General features: G+C 33.5%; 1 protein-coding gene across 1 annotated transcript; it reads right to left on the reverse strand.

The window, feature by feature from the left end:
- Positions 1-218: 218 nt before the first annotated feature.
- Positions 219-21,889, reverse strand: Smp_148110 (hypothetical protein; the record flags this gene model as incomplete). The annotated part of the gene is made up of 6 exons (XM_018788924.1): positions 219-227; positions 4,188-4,572; positions 5,107-5,332; positions 5,492-5,777; positions 6,996-7,139; positions 21,674-21,889. 6 exons carry the CDS (start codon positions 21,887-21,889, stop codon positions 219-221), a joined length of 1,266 nt encoding a protein of 421 aa, XP_018654418.1.
- Positions 21,890-22,236: the final 347 nt, after the last annotated feature.

Below are 22,236 nucleotides of genomic sequence, written 5' to 3' on the forward strand. Positions count from 1 at the left end.
CCAAAGAACACACTGTGTTGGGCACTGAAAGCAGACATTAAAAGAATGAATAGCAACTGGAAACAAATGGAAAGGATTATCCAGAACAGAGTTGGATGGAGAATGTTGGTGTGTGGCCTATGCTCCTTCACGATGTGTAACAGGCGTAACTGAGTAAATTATGGTCATTCATAATCAGTAACCTATCGTACGTAGTAACTGAATTAGCAAACTCATAGTCAATGGGCCTAAAAGAAGAAAAAAAGTAAGTTCAGTGAAACTAGACTTTTGCTTAATTTACTTGATATTGTTTACTTGAATCTTCCCATTGATGTGTTAGGACTGCAATCGATCAGTCTCTTAATGGCATATGTGCATACTATACACATTGCCTCGAAATTACCTTAATTCACATGCATTCTAAACAAAGATGGATAGTGGCTACGAGTCCAGGATGCGCGTTTCGTCCTATTTGGGACTCATCAGTTAGATGAACCTGCACCTCAGAATTGGTGTTCATTCTAGGACTCAAACTCAGTTCCGTTCGCTTCAAACTTCAACTGTTTCAATTTCCGGAAGTCTTTACAAGTATTACTTTCATTTAGCTTCAATAAGATAGATTCAGATTATATTCAATGTACTTGAATTCGGTTTCTGAATTGTGAACACGAGAATCCAGTTACAAAGGTTTCAATATTATCCACTAAACTATATACATTCGAGTCATAAGTAATATACACTTATTCATTAGCAATTTACATATATCTGCATATTCATATGTTATATTCATTACAGATTGATATTATTTGAAGTACCAATGAAGATCATGGAGAACAAAACAAATACATTGTCCTAGTATGTTACCACTGGACAGTAAGTACCCATAACCCCCCCAAGAGTCGAACTCAGAGTCTTTAGCCTTCCTGATGATCACTGATATAATCCCAAAGTCAATTAACTCAAACGTTGTTAAACATAATTAGGAAACGGGTACTAGGTAAGGATAGCAAATCGATTGATGTAGTAGTGAAACTTCATCAGTTGAGATGGCTCGGACACGTGTTATGTATTCCCAACCAATCACCGACTGTCCCGATTTGCGATGTTTTATGGTGTAGGAGTAGGTTGGAAGAAAGTTAGGGATGGCCAAACCAAAACGTGGCACAAATCCATCAAGTCACTGACAAGTGGATTGAGTCATGTTGGTAGGTGTAGACTACCTGGTTGCGATTCGCGAGATGATAACCGATGGTTAGAGACCTTGAATGACATGGCTCAACATCGTTTGCAATGGTGAAGGTGCATCCACTCTTTGTGTTCTACCAAATTCTAATATTCTGAATTCTTCATGTCTCTATCTTTATTCTCTTTCCATATTTATTTCATTGGGTTATACTCATTGAATAACATCTTCGAACCCTAATATTTCGGATTACTACTTATACTCTTACTAATTCTACCACTATGGGATTTGAATCGACAACTGTATCTCTGTGCTAATGTGGTATGACAACTCGAATTGATGTACGTATGTGTGAAGTTCTACATTGTGACCGACTAACTGACTGATATATCCTTTACAGTTTTATATTTCATATCATAAGTATACTTCAAACTTAATACCAACTGAAACACTTCCAAGATGATAGCTCAGGTGGATGATTTCGATAAAGTTTTATTCTCTGAACTGGATACTTTGTTCGTGGAGCTTACATCGCACATTCTGAACGACATCATCATCAGTGCAAAATGAAACAAAAAGTAGAACCAGAATAGATCAATTGAAAAAGTTTATATTTTTTTCCATTTGATTTAGAAAAAAAAAAGGCAATTCATAAAATATTACAATATTTGTTATTATATGTATGTATATAGATGTATATAACAAATGATATAAGTAGTATATAAGTAGTATAATTCGTATAATGAACATCAACATCATGATTGTCAACTTCAGCAGTAATAAAACTAGAATCCTCATAATCAATAATCAATACTTCACTAGCAACAATAATAAACAAAATGATTGTCATATGAAGCTTACACTTCCTTTTTTTTAAAGAATAAAAGAATCAACAGTGAAAGCCAATAAAGAAATGATCATCGACAACAAAAAAGGAAGCAAAGGATTATCGAATAGATCGTCATTATAATAATAGCCCTGAATGAAATATGTTTTATTGTTAATACATTCTAATACATAAGTGTATAGCTGAATTAAGAAACGAGAGGGGGGTTGATTGATTGATCAATCGATCGATTTGTCTATTCTGTGTATCATTGAATTAAGAAGAGGGGGGTAGGATTGATTGGTCAATCGATCGATTCGCATATCCCAACAAATGATATACTACTACTCATAATAAAAAAACAATGCGGAACCATACGCATAGAAACGTACACAAAATAATAATAATAATGATAATAATAATAATAATAGTTGTCAAGCAATCAAATTTGGAATACACTTCCGTTTCTAAAAATGCTTTCAAAAATAATTATTAATTAAAGAAGTCTTATTGGAAGTACAAATAAGTAGATAAGTATTACATAATAATAAATAATAATAAATAATAATATTAGTAACCAAGTCACCTGAGACTATGAATGAATCAATAAATGGAAAAATTTTGTTCCCCGCCGACACTGAAGAAGAATACTTGATTTCAATCAATTAACTGACTAGTCAATATTATTATAAGAGAATAGACTTAATACTGTACATATTACAAAAAGAAGAAGAGAAAAATAGAATCCCTGTCCAAAATAAAAACGAAAAAAAAGGGAACTGAATAAGCTGAAACAATCATGTTGATCAATACTATATGGTTGATTATATATATATATATATATATATATATATATATATATATATATATATATATATATATATATATGTATAAGGCTGTCATAAAAACTGACCAGAGACAGACGGAAACAGAGAGAGAGAGGTGGAGATTGAGTAATGTTGTTACTATGCATGTATATACGTAGTAAAGCATTTTAAAAAAAAAGTGAAAAATCCCTTCTTACATTAGAAAAAAATTAAAACAGTCCTGAGATGTTCAGTGAATCACTTAAATCTCAATGTTTATCAAGGGTAATAATGCCACGATAAAAAAAACAGAAAAAAAAACTGTTAAGCAAATACTATGGATATATATTATATAACCCCCTCACAACGATGTATCCAACTTTTAAATAGTATTTATACTACTAATAATAGTAGTAATGTAATTCCCATATCAGAAAAAAACAAAAAAAAAGACAAAATTGATTTTATTATTGAATAGAAAGAAAGCACAAGGAGAGAATACGTGTTATGTACAACCTGAAAATAGAAGACAATGCATGGCAACAAAGTATTGATCGAATGATTGATTGATTGATTGAGATTTCATATGTACAAATATTTAATGCAATATTATGATGATGATCCCCTTTTATCCGTGGGTAACATGTTCATCAATATTCAATAAGATCCATGACGATTGTTTATTTATTTGTTTATTTAAATGCTTTAATCCAATGTAACTTGTCAACAATATTAAGAATATTAAATATATAATTCATTGGGGTGGGGGGGGCGAAGAGGAGGAGGAGGGGGGTTGTGTAGGGGAAACAAAATCGTATGTTTTACCTGTTTTGTGTTTTAAACAAAAAAAATTTTTTTTGTTGGAAAATTACAAAAAAAGCAAAGTAGAAAAAAAACCAAAAAAAAATAATAAAATGTAACTGAGAAAAACCACCTGAGTTATACAACTAGGATATGCCAAGATAAACAATAAAAAAAGAAGAGAGAGAATAGATTCAATGTACAAGGTTTAACGAATCAATGTTCAATAGTCTTATGATTATGGTTACTGTTGCTGTTGTTGTTGGTGGTGGTGGTGGTGTTGTTGGTGTTGTTGTTGTTGTTAAGCTAATACAGACCATTCTGGTTTAATAATAAATAAACTAGATTTATCTAATGAATCCAAATCTGCTAATGTTGATGATGAACAAATTTGTGGTGAATTATTTAATAATTCATGTAATGAATTCATTCTTAATACCGATGAAGAAGACGATGATGACGACGATGATAATAAAGAAGTGGAACATTGGGTTCCTTGTAATGATGATGAAGATGATGATGACGTTGGATGTGAATACGTAAGTGATGATGATTGTTTAGCAACTTTTTGTAATGGTGAAATAATACGTACTGTACGATTTTCATGATTCATATTCATTGTATTCCCTAAATAATGTTGATGATGATGACTATTATAATCAATATCAGATTTAACAACATTGTATACTTGTGAATTCGTTGACTTATTCATAAATGATGATGATGATGTTGCTGTGGGCGTCGTTGTTACCGCTGTTGTTGTTGTCATGACATCATTGATGATATGATGACATGATCCATCGAATTCATCCATTTTCATGAATTCATGATGATGATCATTATTAGTTTGATGATTGTATGAATTCAATTGAACATCATTATAATCATTATGTATAGATTGATCTTGTTCTTCATTTGTTTGAAATGTACCAGGTAAAAAAGTTGTTATATCAATAGAATTCATCATTGCATCAAAACTTGAATCAAAATTATCATTATCATTTGTAATAGAGAAATCAGTATCGGTTAAATCATTATCAATTGAGATGTTACTATGATGAAGATGATGTTGATGATGATGACTAAGCGGAGGATTTAAAGTCGTAATCGTTGATGAAGATGTCGATGATAATGTAATTAAATTTTCATTTGTTGATTTCATAATATCAATAGTTAATGGTAGATGTCGATTTGAAGCACCTATACAGTCACCATGCTCATGATCATCATCATCATTATGACCCATAGTGATCGTCGTTGTTGTTGTTGTTGCTGCTGTTAATGGTAATGATGATGACGATGAGGATGTAATCGACTTTTCAATGATTGATCCATTTGATGACCAATTATGTAGAATACCTGAATCATTATTTACACTATCCATACATTCATCTATACTAATAATATTTGTAATGGTATCTAAATTCTTGGCATGAATATGTGTCATTTTTCTTTCATCAATCATATATTCTCCTTCTCCTCCTTCTCCTCCTACTTCTTCTTCTATACACATATCTAATTGATTTTGTTCATCAAATTGATATATATCCATACAAGATGATTGTTGTTCATATGAATTAGGCATCAATTCAACTTGTTGCATTGGTAAAAATACATCACCAGATAATGGTGATACAATTGAATTTGGTGATGAATTACAACTATATGATGATGAAGATGATAATAATTCGGAACTACTCATTATAGGACTATATAGAATAGGATCTGGATATGCTACTGCGGCTGCCGCTGTTGCTGCGGATGACGATGAGGATGAGGATGTCGATGATGATGAATGATTTGGATTATGATGATGATGATGATGTATCACATTCATTACTTTTAATGGTTGTAAAATTTGAACAGATTTGGATATAGCTGGTATAATCCGATTACCATTAGTAATATAAAATCTTTTTGATGGAATACTACGATGAATATGATCATTATTTGTTTGAATCAATGTTGTACCAGGTGGTAATGTTAACATTAAACCTTCAGTAGGTGGACTATGTCCTTCATGATCTAATTGAATGTAAACTGGTGTTAGAACATCGGTAGTTAACATTTCATGATTGTTATTATCTTGAAGCACAATAGTTTCATTCATCAATTCTTCTCTTTGTTCAGCATGTAAATCATTCGTCATTCTTGGAAGTAGGACAAGATTTTCAGAGTTCGACTTGAATTGTAAACCATTCATTTGAAGACAACTACTACCAATAGTTGATAGATGACTATGATTAGGATTAGTACTAGCACCAACAGCAGCAGTACCAGTACCAGTAGTAGTAGTAGTAGTAGTACCATTATTTGCAGAAAGAAAACGTTGACGTGTTGGTTGATTACCTACCGGTAATAATTGTTGTGATTGTGGTCGAATTGGAATAAAATGAATTTTACGTCGTATTGGTGAATGTTTATTTTGTTTTATATTGACAGTGGATGATGATAATGATGAAAATGTTGATGAATATGATTTTGCTGGTGAAATTAATTCACCTACAGCTGGTGATGATGCCGATGATGATGATGAACTATTAATTCCAGATGCATAAGCTGAATCACATATACTAAATGAATATTGTTCATTCATTAATCCAGTTGTTTGATGATGATGATGTGGATGTGGATGATGATTTGATGATAAATTTAAGAGAGGTGGTAACACTGATGATAGACTATGTATAGTTGGTTTAAATGATAATGTTTGACTACTATTAGTAGTATTGTTACTGTTATTCGTAGTTACACCATTGGTAGTAGTAGTAGTAGTAGTAGTAGTAGTAGTAGTAGCATTAGTAGTATTAATGATATTCACACTCAATGGTTTTGGTTCCAATTTAGTATAAATCGTATTACATACTACCTTTGATGGACTATTCATGAATTCATTACTACCATTGTGTTGTTGACTATTGACATCTTGAACATTAGTTAATTGTTTTCTAATAACAGAACTATTCATAGATGATGATGATGATGATGTACCAGGAATGGAACAATGACGATTCGATAAGATTGATAGTTTATTTGTTCCATTTGAAGAAGAAGAAGGAGATGAAGAAGAAGAATAAACAACATTGTAGTCCGTATTCGTTTTAAGTAAATGGGTTGATAATAATTTGTTTGATGTTATGGACTGATCCTCTCGTATATGATTCATGGATATAGATGATTGGGTATGAGTGTGTGTAGGGTTATGGAGATGATTTGAATTTGAATTAAACATACGTATATGATCATTACTACTTCTGGATGTATTAGCAGTAGTTGTAGCTGTTGTTGTTGATGTTGCTGCCGCTGCTGCTGCTGCTGCAGATGATGATGATGATGATGTGATTTGACGTTTTTTAGGTTGATATTTATAGTTAGGGAATTCAATTTGATGAATTTTTACTAATCTATTCGCTTCATCATCATATTGATTACGACAACTTCTTGGAACAGTACGCCATAAATCTCCTAATTGTTGACTGATAACAGAATTTGATGCATCACTGAATACACGTAGAACATTACGACGAATATGTTGGGCAAATAACTATTTTAAAAAAATACAAAAAAGAACAAACAATCAAAGATGAATGTTGATAAAGAACGAAAGACTCTGATTAGCATTATTATTATTATTATTATTATTATTATTATGGACATTTACTTGGTTAATCTCAACAGTTGTACCCCCAGCTGCTCAAATAGATACATTCTGGAAGAATACTTTTGATTTATGGCTTCAACAGTAATAAGTAAGCTTGATGGAACTGACGTCACTTTACAGATTCCAAACCGTGTTATCCATTTCTGTAGGCAAATATATGATGAAGAATTTTGAAGTCCTTTTTTGAGGAATTATATATGGAGCGAGGAGTGATATTAGATCAAATTAATCAACATATAAGGATTGAAAAAAATCTAAGCTCGGTGGTTGAAAGTCTTTAATAGGAAGCTCTGCTTGACGGAGGTTACGTGGTACTTGGAGCTCTTCAACAAAGTGTACCTAAAAGCTCAAACAAAGCAATGCTCCCTGAGGAATACGAACTCGTGTCAGCCTGTATCACAGCGTAACATATTACTACTGAAGAATTACCCAATGCTTAGTAGTATTTCATAACTATATAAAGAATTAATTCATCTTGTATTGTTCGTTTGCGTTTCGTCCTACATGCATCTCAGAGTTGATGTTCAATCTGTGACTCGAACCCAGTACCATTCGCTTCAAATGCCATCACGTTATCCACTTAGCTACTGAGTCCACATAGCCATCTACTTGTGCAATGGTTGAAGCTTAAATTCATTGAGCATTGTTTGTTCGAATCTTCTCATTGATGTTTAGGACTGTAATTGATCAATCTCATAATGTCATATATGCATTCCAGAATGAATATCAACTCTTGGATGAAGGTACATCCAACTAATGAGTTCAAATAGAATGAAAGACGAACCTTAGATTCTACTACTAGCCATCATCCATCTTTGTTTATATTTATTATTTATTTAAACACATAAATATTGGTACAAGGAAGCACCAGATAAATATGAGCCACACAAATCTCATTTGATTTATGTGAGGGCTGTGATACTGCTCAGGTGCCCAAACTGAAGCCGGTGGATTTCTTAGGGGGCCATACCTGGAGCCCTTGACCTAAAAATCTGATCCACAAGGCAGTAAAGTATCGTGAGGAGATGCAGTCTCATGGTAGCTGGTGACCAACGATTGATTCATACGCCATTTGTTCCCTCACGATACTGGATCCCATGTGGACCATTGGTTTGGAACGAGGGTTTTCCAACTCCCCTAGATGAATCCTCCATGTCCACCAACCCGGTTAAAGCGCCGGACATTCTCTTTTCGTCCTCTCAATTTCGTAAACAACAATAATGCCACAAGAAGGCAGTGAGTAGGACTTTCCTGGTAGAGGCTATATACGCATGGCCATGTGAGAGCATTTCAAGATGGAGAGCCGACTCTCCCCACTCTCAGCCGTACCAGGGCATTTATTTATATAAAAATTATGTAATCATTGAATAACTATCACCCTAAATAATAGAATGAATCGTAATAACTAACCTATCTTTAACTTTTAGATCGTTCTTATTATGATTAAATGAGACATAACAATGAAATAAAACCATAGATGTAATGTAATACTTATTTATGTATAAAATAGATAATAATTTATATTGTATATACCATTATATAAACTATATATAGATATACAACTTGACATATAAGTAGTATAATTCCGATAAATGAATATCAAAAGTCTATATTCCTATTGTTAACAATGATAATGTTAATCATAATCATCAATATTGTTTAGATTTAAAGAATACAATTATGTCAAGATTCTAACTATGGAATTTAATGTTAAGTGCTTTATTAGGTACTGGGTTCGAGTCCCAGAATGGACATCAACAAGTCTGAGATGCAGGTACATCCAACTGACGAGTCCGAAATGGGACGAAACGTGCGTCAAACTAGATTCCACTGCTAGCCAATATCCATCTTTGCTTACAAATATTGTTTAGATTTCAAGAATACAATTATGACAAGATTCTAACTATGGAACCTAACGTTAAGTGCTTGAACCACCATGGAAAACCTGGAAACACTGGATGGCTGTTTCGTCATAGTATGGGACTTCTTAGTAATGCATATCCAAGATCCCACTCGCGGGATTCAAAATCAGGACCTATCGGTCTCGCGCTAGGATGCTCAACCTCTAGACCACTGGACCGATATCCAACAGTGTTAATGTCTAACTTTAACCAATCCACGAAATTGCACCACTTTCCACCATTGTCTATTATGAGATAGTAACTAATTAAAGAAAAGTGTAATCGAATGTGGTAGGTTTGAATCCCTTTGATCTTAGATCATAGATGTGCACTACTGAGGAGTCCCATACTACGACGAAACGGCAGTCAATTGCTTTCAAGTTTTCCATGGTGGTCTAGCCTTAATCGACTCATAGATTCAACCATTAAATAATCATTATTCCAATCATTCGTCTGTATGAAATCAAACAGTTTAAAAGCTTTTTCCTACCTTTCATCGGTCTAATTTCATCCTTTAAATTGATTATCTTTTAACAGCTCAACTACCATTATATACAGTACATCATGAATTCATTCAATCATGAAATTGGTCATTTAAAGTCAATAGGAAATCATTTATACATATACATATGATGATGTTGAAGGGGAAGGTTACAAAATGTAAAATAGGTCAACCATGAACAATCTTTTTTTTCGGTAAAACAGAATTTACTCGATTAATACAAGGTTAATGCAACATTATTTAGCAATTTCCTCCCCCCCCCCAAAAAAAAAAACGGAAATCAATTTTCTCATGATCTAGTATATGGAGCTAATGTATAGATTGGGAATGTAATAGATAAGAGATAATGATGATGATAACCATCACAGATATAGAGTAAACAAATCTTTATCAACTTGGTCTTGCTCTCCTTACTCTCTCTTTCTCTCTCACTCGTTCTATTTAGGCGTATTTATGGATTTTGTAGAAACTTGAAAGTAAACTACATTTGTAGTTGACAGTAATGTCTTCTGTTTATTATAGTTAGACAATGGTAAACTATTGGATGTCTACACAGTCACTCTCTCTCTATCTCCCTATATACGTGTTTATGTATGTATATACGCATATATATATATCCATTATCTGACTAAACTCATCCAGCTTAATTCATTCATTAATAATGACCTATTGACCCAAAACTAATAGGCATAGTTAAAATGTAGCTTAATGTACCACCATATAGATAACAAGAGGCTAAGGAGTGATGGAAAGAGAGCGAGAGCGAGAGAGTTGAATACTGAATGCATTACACCATAATAGACAATTTTTAAAAAAAAAAGGATTCTTGTGTCTGTTATAGACTATGGAACTTTCTTCTCTTTCTCTAAACAGAAGAAGAAGAAGAAGAAAGCCACTAACCATAAATAAGTAATCGATTGAAAAATCAGTAAAAATAAAATAAACCCTATAATTAAGGATAGTAAAAGTAAGAAAAAAAATGGATTGACTGCTTTATTCTATCAATGAATCTATCATGTAAATTAAAGAAATAACTAAAGATGGATAGTGGCTAGCAGTGGAATCCAGTTTGACACGCGTTTCGTCCTGTTAGGGACTCATCAGCTGGATGTACCTACATCTCAGACTTGTTGATGTTCACTCTGGGAGGAACTTCAACCCAGTACCTTTTACTTCAAACGCCATCTTGTTATCCACTTAGCTACTGAGTCCTGATAGCCACTTACTTGTACAATGGGGTGCAAACAAGTGATGCTGAGTGAAATTAAAGAAATAACATTCATTATGGAAATATAAGTTTTTTTTCTAAATACTGTATTTGTATTCATTATGTTCTAAAGTTAATTGAAGCTATAATAGAATTGACCCTTTGAACTATTGAATGTAATATGTAACACTTTATCAGTATACACTGACCGGATACCATTGGCGACAGCGTTTTATGGGGTAGAGGACAAACTAGCTTCCAGTTGAAGAGGAAATTAGGAAAAGACGTTGGATGTGGATAGGACATACATTAAGGAAATCATTAAACTGCATCACGAGACAAGCATTAACTTGGAATCCAGAAGGGAAGCAGAAAAGAGGAAGGTCAAAGAACACATTACTCCAGGAAATAGAAGCAGATATGAAAAGGATGAATGTTAACTGGAAAGAACTGGAAAGGATTGTTCAGGACAGGATTGGATAGAGAATGCTGATGTGCGGCTTATACTCCTCTACGAGGGATAACAGACGTAAGTAAGTAAGTTCATCAGTCTACTTATTGTATGATGAAAAAATTGATTCCAAAAAACATTATAAAGGAATTGAGAGTCTTTGAATTAAATAATGAGAAATTTTGGGAAATAATTGATGGACATGCATCACTGAAGAGTCCCATACTAGGACGAAGTGACCATCCAGTGCTTGCGGGTTTTCCATGGTGGTCTAGCTTAGATCGACTGATGAATTCAACTATTCAAATTACTACAATCTCCACAAACTCCTCCCTTCCATTCATTAGTCATTTAAGATATTGTTCTATTGAATGTATTAATTTTTCTCAATTCAATATTTTAGAAGTCTGTAATCAATCTATTCATTCTGTTGGGGATTTTAGATCCCCAGAACTCACTTGGTAAATACCTTATTTTTGTAATTTTGAATTTCTTTTTTTTCGCGCTAAAAGCGCTCTTTTCACCTTCATGTCGTACTTCCCACTTGGGAAAATCTTAAACGCTATTGGTCTGCTGTGTCTTTTAGTATGCTATTTTGTAACGCTTCCCAAGGACAGTTTTATATTGTATATATACGTTTAATTTGTGCCCGTTGTGATCACTTATGCTTCTGGCTGCTTGTGAAATATATTTATTCCCATTTAAGACTTTGACTTTCCTGGTATGAAATACCTTGACCGTGAGCATCCACGATCCCCCAACCGGGAATCGAGCCCAAGGCCTTTAATCTAGTTTGTCAATGCCTAACCTCTAAACCACTGAGCCAACATCCAATGATGTCAATGTCCAACTTCAATCAGTCCACGACATTTTGCATCCATCCCCCAGTGTTTTTGGTGAATAACTGCATCAAGCCTTCTAATACGCTAATGAGCAAAGAACAAACGTTGGGGCAGACAGTGACTGGGTATGAACAAAATATTAATTGATATACATATGTGTATGTATATTATTATTTTAGATATTTAAAAGAATGATTGGTAACATTGGACAATTGAAGAATTAGGTTCATTTCGCTAAGTAACACGACTTATAAATTTTACACGAAAGGTGAAATATCAGTATGGGGTTGTGAAGCTGGTTAAGTTTGAGATTGAGATCATTAATCGATCGATATTAGATCACCATTGAAAACCTGAAAGCACTGGACGGTCGTTCCGTCTTAGCGTGGAACTCCTAAGTAGTGCGCATTCACGATCTCTCATTAAAAAGACTCGAATCTACCACCTTCAGTCTCACGCTCAAACGCCTAATCTCAAGATCACTGAGTCGACATCCAACGATGTTATTAATGTCTAACTTCAACTAATCCACGATATAGTTCGACCATCCACAATTTTCTTCAGTGAGTAACTGCTTCACACCAGAAACAGTTGAACTGCACCGATCACAGCTTCTCACTAGAACTTTAAGAAATCCATCTTAAAGCCAGTCACTAATGAGTATATGATAATTATTAATACGAGGTTGTAGAGATTGTTAAGGTTAGATTGGCAACATGTGAATGAATCAATAATTAGACCACCATTGAAAACCTGTGTTGAGTTTATCTTGTCCAAAAAAACTTTAAACCATATTCATTCCTTTAAGATCAATAAATAGACATTAGAATCAATAAATTGGCTAGAATATACATATATGCAACATTAGTAATAATAATGAAAGAATTGAACCTATGACCTTTGAGGTTTATACAAAGGTAAACTTTACATTTGTAGACACCTATTGAATAAACTATACTAATATTTTATATATGATGCATACTTAACAGAATCCTAGACATAGGAAAAGAAAAACCAGAATGATACTATAGAGAAAGTCAGTATAGTAGTAATAATAAGATGTATATACATGTACAGTTATTATTATTATTACTACGACCACCAAAGATTAATCAAGTTTTATGATCTTATTTTGATCAAATTGATTAAGTATGTCTAACTACTACTACTATTACTACTACTAATTAGTAATACCAAAAATGATTCGTTAGCTAGTCAGTTGGTCGGTCAGTCAATCGGTTGAATAGTTACTTAGTTAGTTAACTAACCTAACTGGCTGACTCATGACTGACTACTTTTTTTTATATCTATCTGTTTGGCATACTACAATGAACTGACCCTAATATTATCAGCAATTAAAGAATGTCAGACAAAAAGTAAGGGGAATATAGTACAAAGTAATCGGTAACATTATTTTTTATTATCATCATCAACAGTATGATGATAGAATCATTGATATTATGAAATTCATATATATATTCATTAGAAGGGGTTTTGTGGAGATTTAGTATTTTCATAGTTGAAATCATGAGTCAATTGAAGCTAGACCACCATGGAAAACCTGGAAACACTGGACGGTCGTTTCGTCCTATTATGGGACTCCTTAGTGGCAGTGCGCATCCACGATCCCGCACTCGCGAGATTCGAACCTAGGGCCTACCAGTCTCCAGGCCGAGCCCTTAACCGGTAGACCAGTGAGCCGGCATTCAACGAAGTCCCAGTGCTTCCAGGTTTTCCATGGTGGTCTAGCTACCAATTGACTCACGTTTTCAACTATGAATATATTTATGAGTTATAACCAACTGAGAGATTGGTGTATAAATATGGATAGACTATAATAATAATACAATCTAGATTTTTGTTATAGTATGTGTGTGTGAGTGTTAGTAGTACCTAAACAGATATTCGAACCGATGTAGATGGAGGGGACAGGGTTAGTAGTACCTAACCAGATATTCAAACCGACGTAGAGGAAGATGGAGGGGATGCATGAGCTGGAGAGTTTGAACATATGATCTTCTGCATGAAATCCATTTCACAGTATTAAATTTTTAAAAGAAAGTTTTTCTACTGATCTACTCATAATAGAAGAAACATTCAGTAAAATTTATGGAATGATGAATAAACTAAAACTCAATGCAATGACAATAGATAATACTAACTTGGTTATTTCCAAAATAAGGTGAGATCCTAGGCTGATTATAGGTTTAAAGTTAAATCAAGAATGGTCAGTCAGTCAGTCACAATGTAGAACTTCATACGTACGTACATCAGTTCGAGTTGCCATACACACATTAGCACAGAGATGCAGTTGTTCAAATCAAGAATGGTATTCTTTAGATAAACATAATCTGTGGTAACATGATTCAGAGTTAGTTATAGTGACACAGATACTCTCATTCATTATCTAGAGCTTCATTTCATTATAAATCTTAACATGGTTTTTTACTGGTTATTCTCCATGGTCTAATATCAACTAGAGGGGGGTAGGCGGGAAGTATCATTAAAAAGCCATATATATATAATATACTAATAATTCTACCAGGAATCGAATTCAGGACTTTCAGGCCTCATAGTGAAGACTTAACTGTTACATATATTACATCAATCAATCAATCATTCACTACTGACAATGAAAATTATTTCACACTCAACATTATCTGAACCCCTATCAGTAATAACTTTACACTAAAACTTTAAGTCAGTCAGTCAGTCACAACGTAGAACTTCATACGTACGTTCATCAGTTCGAGTTGCCAAACCACATTAACACAGAGACGCAAATGTAGTAAGAGTATAAGCAGTAGTCGGAAAGATGGATGTGATGGAGATGTGATTCAAGGAGTATAATCCAGTGAAATAAATTTGGGAAGAGAAAAAAGATAGAGACATGAAGTAAGTCATTCATGATCTAATTATCATTATTATCAAAAAAGGTATCTTTTAACTAAATTCTAGAAACAGCTGATCGATTACATAAGAGTAATATACTTTATTTTTTTCATGTCTCTTTGTATATTTATCCGTATCTATCAATGTGGAAATCACCTGATTGCGTCACAAGACAAGCCCTCACATAGAATCCTGAAGGTCAAAGGAAAAGAGGAAGATCAAACAACACATTACGCTGAGAAATAGAGACAGATATGAGAAGAATGAACAAAAACTGGATAGAACTAGAAAAGAAGGCCCAGAACAGAGTGGGTTGGAGAATGCTGGTTGGCGGCCTATGCCCGAATGGGAGTAACAGGCGTAACTAAAGTAAAGTAATCTACCAATGTATTATTATTTACATAGTTGAAAGCATGAGTCAATTGAAGCTAGACCACCATCGAAAATCTGGAAGCACTGGACAACCGTTTCATCCTATTATGGGACTCCTTAGTGGCAGTGCGCATCCACGATCCCGCACTCACGAGATTCGAGCTATGAAAATACTAAATTCTCCACAAAACCCCTTCTGATATTATTATTTACCTGAATAGATGAGTAAATAAACAATTGACTTATTGATTGATTGGTTGATTAAATTCAATAATATCGATTATATAATAAAATTCATTTAAGTATGATTTTAAATATATTGAGGTTGAAAATTAACAACAGCTCAACAACAACAACCACAACAACAACACAGCACAGCAACAACATCACCCGAATACTTGATAAATGATGTAAGAAGAAGAAGAGAAAAAAATAATAATTTAAATCAATAGGGGTAAAAATGAAAAAAAACTAGTTGCTATGTTGTTTTTTTTATTTTTATTATGGGAAAAATATAATAACACTAACAACGACGACGAAGACGGCGACAACAACCGCGATAATAATAAAAGGAGTGACAAAAAATAATAATAAAAAAAGGAAGGGGAGGAAATAATTTTTTTGTATGTGTGACTTTGCCTTCAACGATAACAACAAAAAAGACAAACAAACAAGAAGAGGAACGGAGTAAGATCTCATCAACATCATCAAATGGTAATATTGATTTTAATTTATCCAGATCAATAAATTATTCTATTAGCAACAATAACAACAACAACAAAAGATCGCTCATTCAACTGATAGTGTGAATTAAGAAATTGAATTAAGAAATTGACAGTCAGTCAATTAGTTGCATCGATACCTGAACTAATGATAGGGAATGAAGTAGTTGAGCATGTTGACCGCTTGACTTATTTTGGGAGTCTCATCAGACCTTGTGGTATGGTGTGTGATGAAATCTCAGCATGGATACAGAAGGGTCGACTAGCTTTCGCCAACTTGTGTCATTTATGGAGTAGGTGAGATATCCGTCTAGCAAACAAAGGATGGGTTTACTGTGCAGCAATTCGTTCCGTCCTACTTTATGGCTGTGAAACATGGATGGCAAGAGTAAAGGATATTCGTAGGATATTCGATCATAGGTGTCTTCGAAGCATTGTTCGTGTATCCTGGGACCACAGAGTAAGTAACGCAGCTGATAGGAAACGGGTACTAGATAAGGATGGCAAATCGACTGATGAAGTAGTGAAACTTCATCAATTGAGATGGCTCGGACATGTGTTAAGTATGCCCAACCAGCGACTATCCCGATGTGCGATGTTTTATGATAGAGGAGTAGGTTGAGAGAAAGTTAGGGGCGGCCAGATCAAAACATGGCACAAATCCATAAAGTCACTGACAAGTAGATTGAGCCATGTTGATAGGTGTAGACTACCTGGTTGGGATCCACGAGATGATAACAACCGATGGTTAGAGACCTTGAATAACATGGCTCAACATCGTTTGTAACGGCGAAGGTGGATCCACTTTGTGTTCTACCAAATTCTAATCTTCTGAATTCTTCATGTCCCTATCTTTATTCTCTTTCCAAATTTATTTCACTGGATTATACTCATTGAATAACATCTTCAAACCCTAATCTTTCGGATTACTACTTATACTCTTACTAATTCTACCACTATGGGATTTGAATGGACAACTGTATCTCTGTGTTAATATGGTATGACAACTTCAACTGATGTACGTACATATGAAGTTCTACGTTGTGACTGACTGACTGAACGTAGAACTAGATACATATATACATCGGTTCAAGTTGCACAACATAATGAACACCAAATTCATAGAAGTAGTAGTAATATATAAAAGAAAGATGATGTATAGAGATATAGTACAAGAAAAAAAGAATTATAGATTTTATACTCTATCTTTAGAGTAAACTTATTAACGTGATGAGCCGGCGTTTGAGATTAACTCTAACTCAATTTCCATTTCAGGTACCTCTAAGAGAACTCTTCAACGTATGAACAATCAGGAAGTGATAAGCACTTTCAAACAGCACTTAAGATCACCGTATTCATAATCATATTCATCTTTAAGACATTAAGTTCTAAGTTCAAACAACTTTCTGTTTACTTCAAGTTTAGACAACTGAATAGTATCATTATTAGCCTTCCATGATCTGTAGCCAAATACACGTTTGTATAGCTGATAAATGAATTTCTCATATACCACTTTATCTTAATTTTAAACATCATTTCTATATTCAATTCATGATCCATTATGATTGATATGGTCAATACTTTCAAATCATGATTTTATTCTCTATGGTAACAATGTAAAATGTGTTAACTTACATTGACTTAACCCCTTTTGTCATGTTTTCATACTTAACAAGATAATGTTATTACCAGCGTAAATTTCATCTTTAAGTCAATGTCTACATTGAAAGTTTTCCTTGTCAATCATAAATAATGTAAGATTGAGAATAAATACTTTACTATACTGAATATCAACATAGTGATATGATGGTACATATTTAAAAGTCAATCTTATTAATTGTAACGATAAATTCTAAGCATACAAAACAAATGAATGAATCATAAGTAATGTAAGATCTAGTAGAAAACTGAGACGGTCTAAGTAGTTGAGTTATATCTGCCTTATGACATGAAATGCTGTAGTCAGTCAGTCAGTCAGTTAGTCACAACGTAGAACTTTGTACGTACGTACATCAGTTCGACTTGTCATACCACATTAACACAGAGATGCAGTTGTCGATTTAAATCCCATAATGGTAGAAGTAGTAAGAGTATAAGCATTATGTGAAAGATTAGGGTTTGAAGATGCTCTTGAAGGAGTATAACCCAATGAAATAGATTTGGAAATAGAAAAAGAAAGGGACATGAAGAATTCAAAAGATTAGAATTTGGGAGAACATAAAGAGTGGATGCACCTTCACCATTGCAAACGATTTTGAACCATGTCATTCAAAGTCTCTATCATCTCGCGAAATGCTAAAGATGAAAACCTATATGGTAATAGTTGTAGTTATAGTATCAGTGATAATAAGAAAGATTAGATATAGAGATTATGATTAGAGAAGAAAGAATTAATCCTTGAATTCCAGGCTCTAAGTGAGTCAGTCAGTCAGCTACAAGGTAGGACCAGGCACATATATGCAACTGTCCAAGTTGCCATACCTTGTTAGCACAACAAGATCAACACCGGATTCATAGGCTCTAAGTGAGGATAACAAGTGAATGAATCTGACTTATTGCAATGGATTTTTAAGTCAAGTAACTCAACTTCTTCAACCACTAATAGTAGTTATCGCGCAAGGCTCAATTAGATAGTTTTTACTTACTAATATAGGTCGAACCATTAGACAATGACGACATAAAGTGATATCATGTTTCGGGTTTCGATGTCCTTTACTGTCTTCTAACCTACTTCAGTTTCAGTCTACACCGCAAATCAAGATAAGTGAGAGTAATATCAATTTATCATATTTACCTAAAGCCATTGAGGTAACTTTAGTATCTAACTTTAGGATCTTTGCTTACCATGCTTATGAATTAAAGCTATATCGAGGCAATACACACAGTATGCACATATGCCAATTAGAGACTGACCAGTTGCAATCCTAAAACATCAATGGGAAGATTCAAACAAACAATACTAAATGAATTTAGTACTACTCATTCTATAATCCCAACATTAGTTATCAATAAGACTAGTAGTAGGAGTTATGACCATTCTTTATGAAGAAAGTAAAAGAAGGTTACAACAAGATCGCCACTGGCTTCTATTCTGAGCCATATCTGATAATGTCTCTAACCACTGTGTTGCACCATCTCTTGGACCCAAGTCAGGGATTTTTTTTACTAGAGAGTAATGTGAAAGTTTATAAAACAGTCAACAATTCTCCATTAATTCTTAACAGAGGTATTGAATCATTGAAGTGTATTCGTTTAAACTAATCATTGTTTAACAGTCATAATCAACATAGGATTCTCATACATAAATATAGATGACACTTCAAGTTAAAGATTAAATTCATAAGTCAAAATTCTAATTTCTCTAACTGAATCGAAGGCATTCACTGTTGAGTCAGTCAGTCAGTCAGTCACAACGTAGAACTTCGTACATACGTACATCACTTCGAGTTGCCATACCACATTAGCACAGAGATCCAGTTGTTCATTCAAATCTCATAATGGTAGAAGTAGCGAGAGTATAAGCAGTAGTCGGAAAGATTAGGGTTTGAAGATGTTATTTAAGTACTATAATCCAGTGAAATAAATTTGGAAAGAGAAAAAGGATAGCGACATGAAGAATTCAGAGGATTAGAATTCAGCAGAACACAAAGTGGATTCACCTTCGTCATTACAAACGATGTTGAGCCATATCATTCAAGGTCTCTAACTATCGATTGCTATCATCTCATGGATCCCAACCAGATAGTCTACACCTACCAACATGACTCAATCCACTTGTCAGTAACTTCATGGATTTGTGTCACGTTTTGATCTGGCCTCCCCTAACTTTCTTTCAACCTACTCCTACACCATTCACTGTTGAATAGTTCAATGATTAAACTGAGAAGTTATCTAGAACTCTTTAATTTTTACTCATACCCTAAAATGAAATGAATCTATGATAAATATAAACCTATTTATCATATCATCACTTTATTCTATTTCATGTTAGTTACAAAATGTCTTGACAACTATTTTTATAATTATCATATAGATGTAATTCAATTAATCATTGAAATACCCTATATACAATGAAATCTAAAGTTATTCACTTGTTATTGAGTGATGGTGATGGTAGTGATGATGATGACGATGATATTAATAGTAAGTATTACGTAATTGACATGTGCACTTCATTAACTAACCAATAAAACTATGAATAGATTTCAATTGAGAATAGTTAAAGTTTGTTTAATATATGCAAATGAGTTGAATATACATTGTTGTACTATTAAGGTAAAAAAAAATACCGGCAATTTTGATGTAGGTTTGTTCTCTGAGCTGGATGGTTTGGTCAGAAGGACGATGAAAGCTCCACAACCAAACCATCCAATTCAGAGGACAAACCTATATCAAAATCACCCACCTGAGTTACAAATCTTCTCCATCGGCAATTTTCCATATCGACATCAATAAATAATGAGTTTTATCAGTATAGAGTTTTGTAGAGATTGTAAAACTTTCATATTTTAAATGATGAACTGATTTTTAGCTAAATCACTATTGAAAACTAGGACACATCAATGAATACCTATCCAATGATCTGGATGTTAGGCATTCACATGAGTGTCCGAAGATCCTAAGTTCGATTTCTTGTACCAAGTTAGTGGATAGATGCTATTCGAGAGTGTCGTATTAAAGTTAAACAACTATCCACTGCTTCCTAGTTGGTGGACAGATGTTATTCGGGAGTGTCGTATTAAAGTGAAACAGTTATCCAGTGCTCCCTAGTTTCTAATGTCAATTTGACTAAGATCAGTTCATGATTTAAGTTATGAAAATATGGTGTGGAATTCTCTGGAGACTAACTATATTCACTCGGTTATATGAGAAGTGATAAAGGTATGATTATTACTTTCCTCAATATTCGAAATCATCTAATTATATAATAAAGAGATGATTCAATTTTAGGATTCCCATTTACAACTTCAATCTCATCTTCTTACTAAGATCATTCCTATAAGGATGAAGTACAGATCAACTTGTCTACTATATAAATTCTCAGCATAGAGTTTCGTGGAGATTGTAGAACATTGATATTTTAAATGAACTGATTCTAGTTAAATCAGCATTGAAAACTAAGACACATCAATGAATGTCTGTCCAGTGATCTAGAAGTTAAGCATTCACACGAGTGTCCGAAGATCCTAAGTTCGATTTCTTGTGCTGAGTTAGTGGATAGATGCTATTCGGGAGTGTCATATTAAAGTGAAACAGTTATCCAGTGAGTCCTAGTTTCTAATGTCAGTTTGATTAAGATCAGTTTATGATTTAAGTTATGAAAATATGATGTGGGATTCTCTGGAGACTAACTATATTCACTCGGTTAAATTGAATACAGTGGTCTTGAGTGCTGTTAGATGTATGAGGTACAAATTAACTTATCTACTATATTAATTCTCATAGACAATGTCAACATTTAACCATAGAAACCTTTCCTATTTCAAATAAACTTACATAAGGATACATATAAATACATAATAACTTACCATAAAACTATTCAATGGTCTTGGTATACTATCTTTTCTTCGTTTCTTTTTTGATTCAGCTATTGTTGTATATGGACGTAATGCATTAGAACCAGTTAAACGTGTAGCTCTATCACTAGGCCATTCTGTTGGTATTGCATGTTCATCAGTTAAATGTTGCATCCATACTTGTAAACCTCCAAGTTTTGCTATAGAACATTGATCACAATCTTTCATCCACATAATGATTCCTTGTGTTATTGTTGTTACTCTGTTCAATATATATTATGTGTAATTGTTTTATTCACTGAAAGCACAGTGGTAGAATAAGTTTTTCTTCTTGGAATGAATTGAAGATTATGATAGAATATCAAATGATGATTTTATATATAAGACATGGAATTGAATACATCTATCTATCTCTTTGTATATGTGAATATATAGTCAGTATCTTTCTTCTTCTTCTGTTTTCTTCTTCTTCTTTGATTGAGTGATATAAACCACTCAAGACTAGATGTGAATTACACGTTGAATAATGAGGAAATATACGTGTGATTTGACAATTTATATAGTTGACAGATGGG

The sequence above is a fragment of the Schistosoma mansoni genome, chromosome W, assembly GCF_000237925.1.
Source record: "Schistosoma mansoni strain Puerto Rico chromosome W, complete genome".
NCBI classification, from domain to species: Eukaryota; Metazoa; Platyhelminthes; class Trematoda; order Strigeidida; family Schistosomatidae; genus Schistosoma; species Schistosoma mansoni.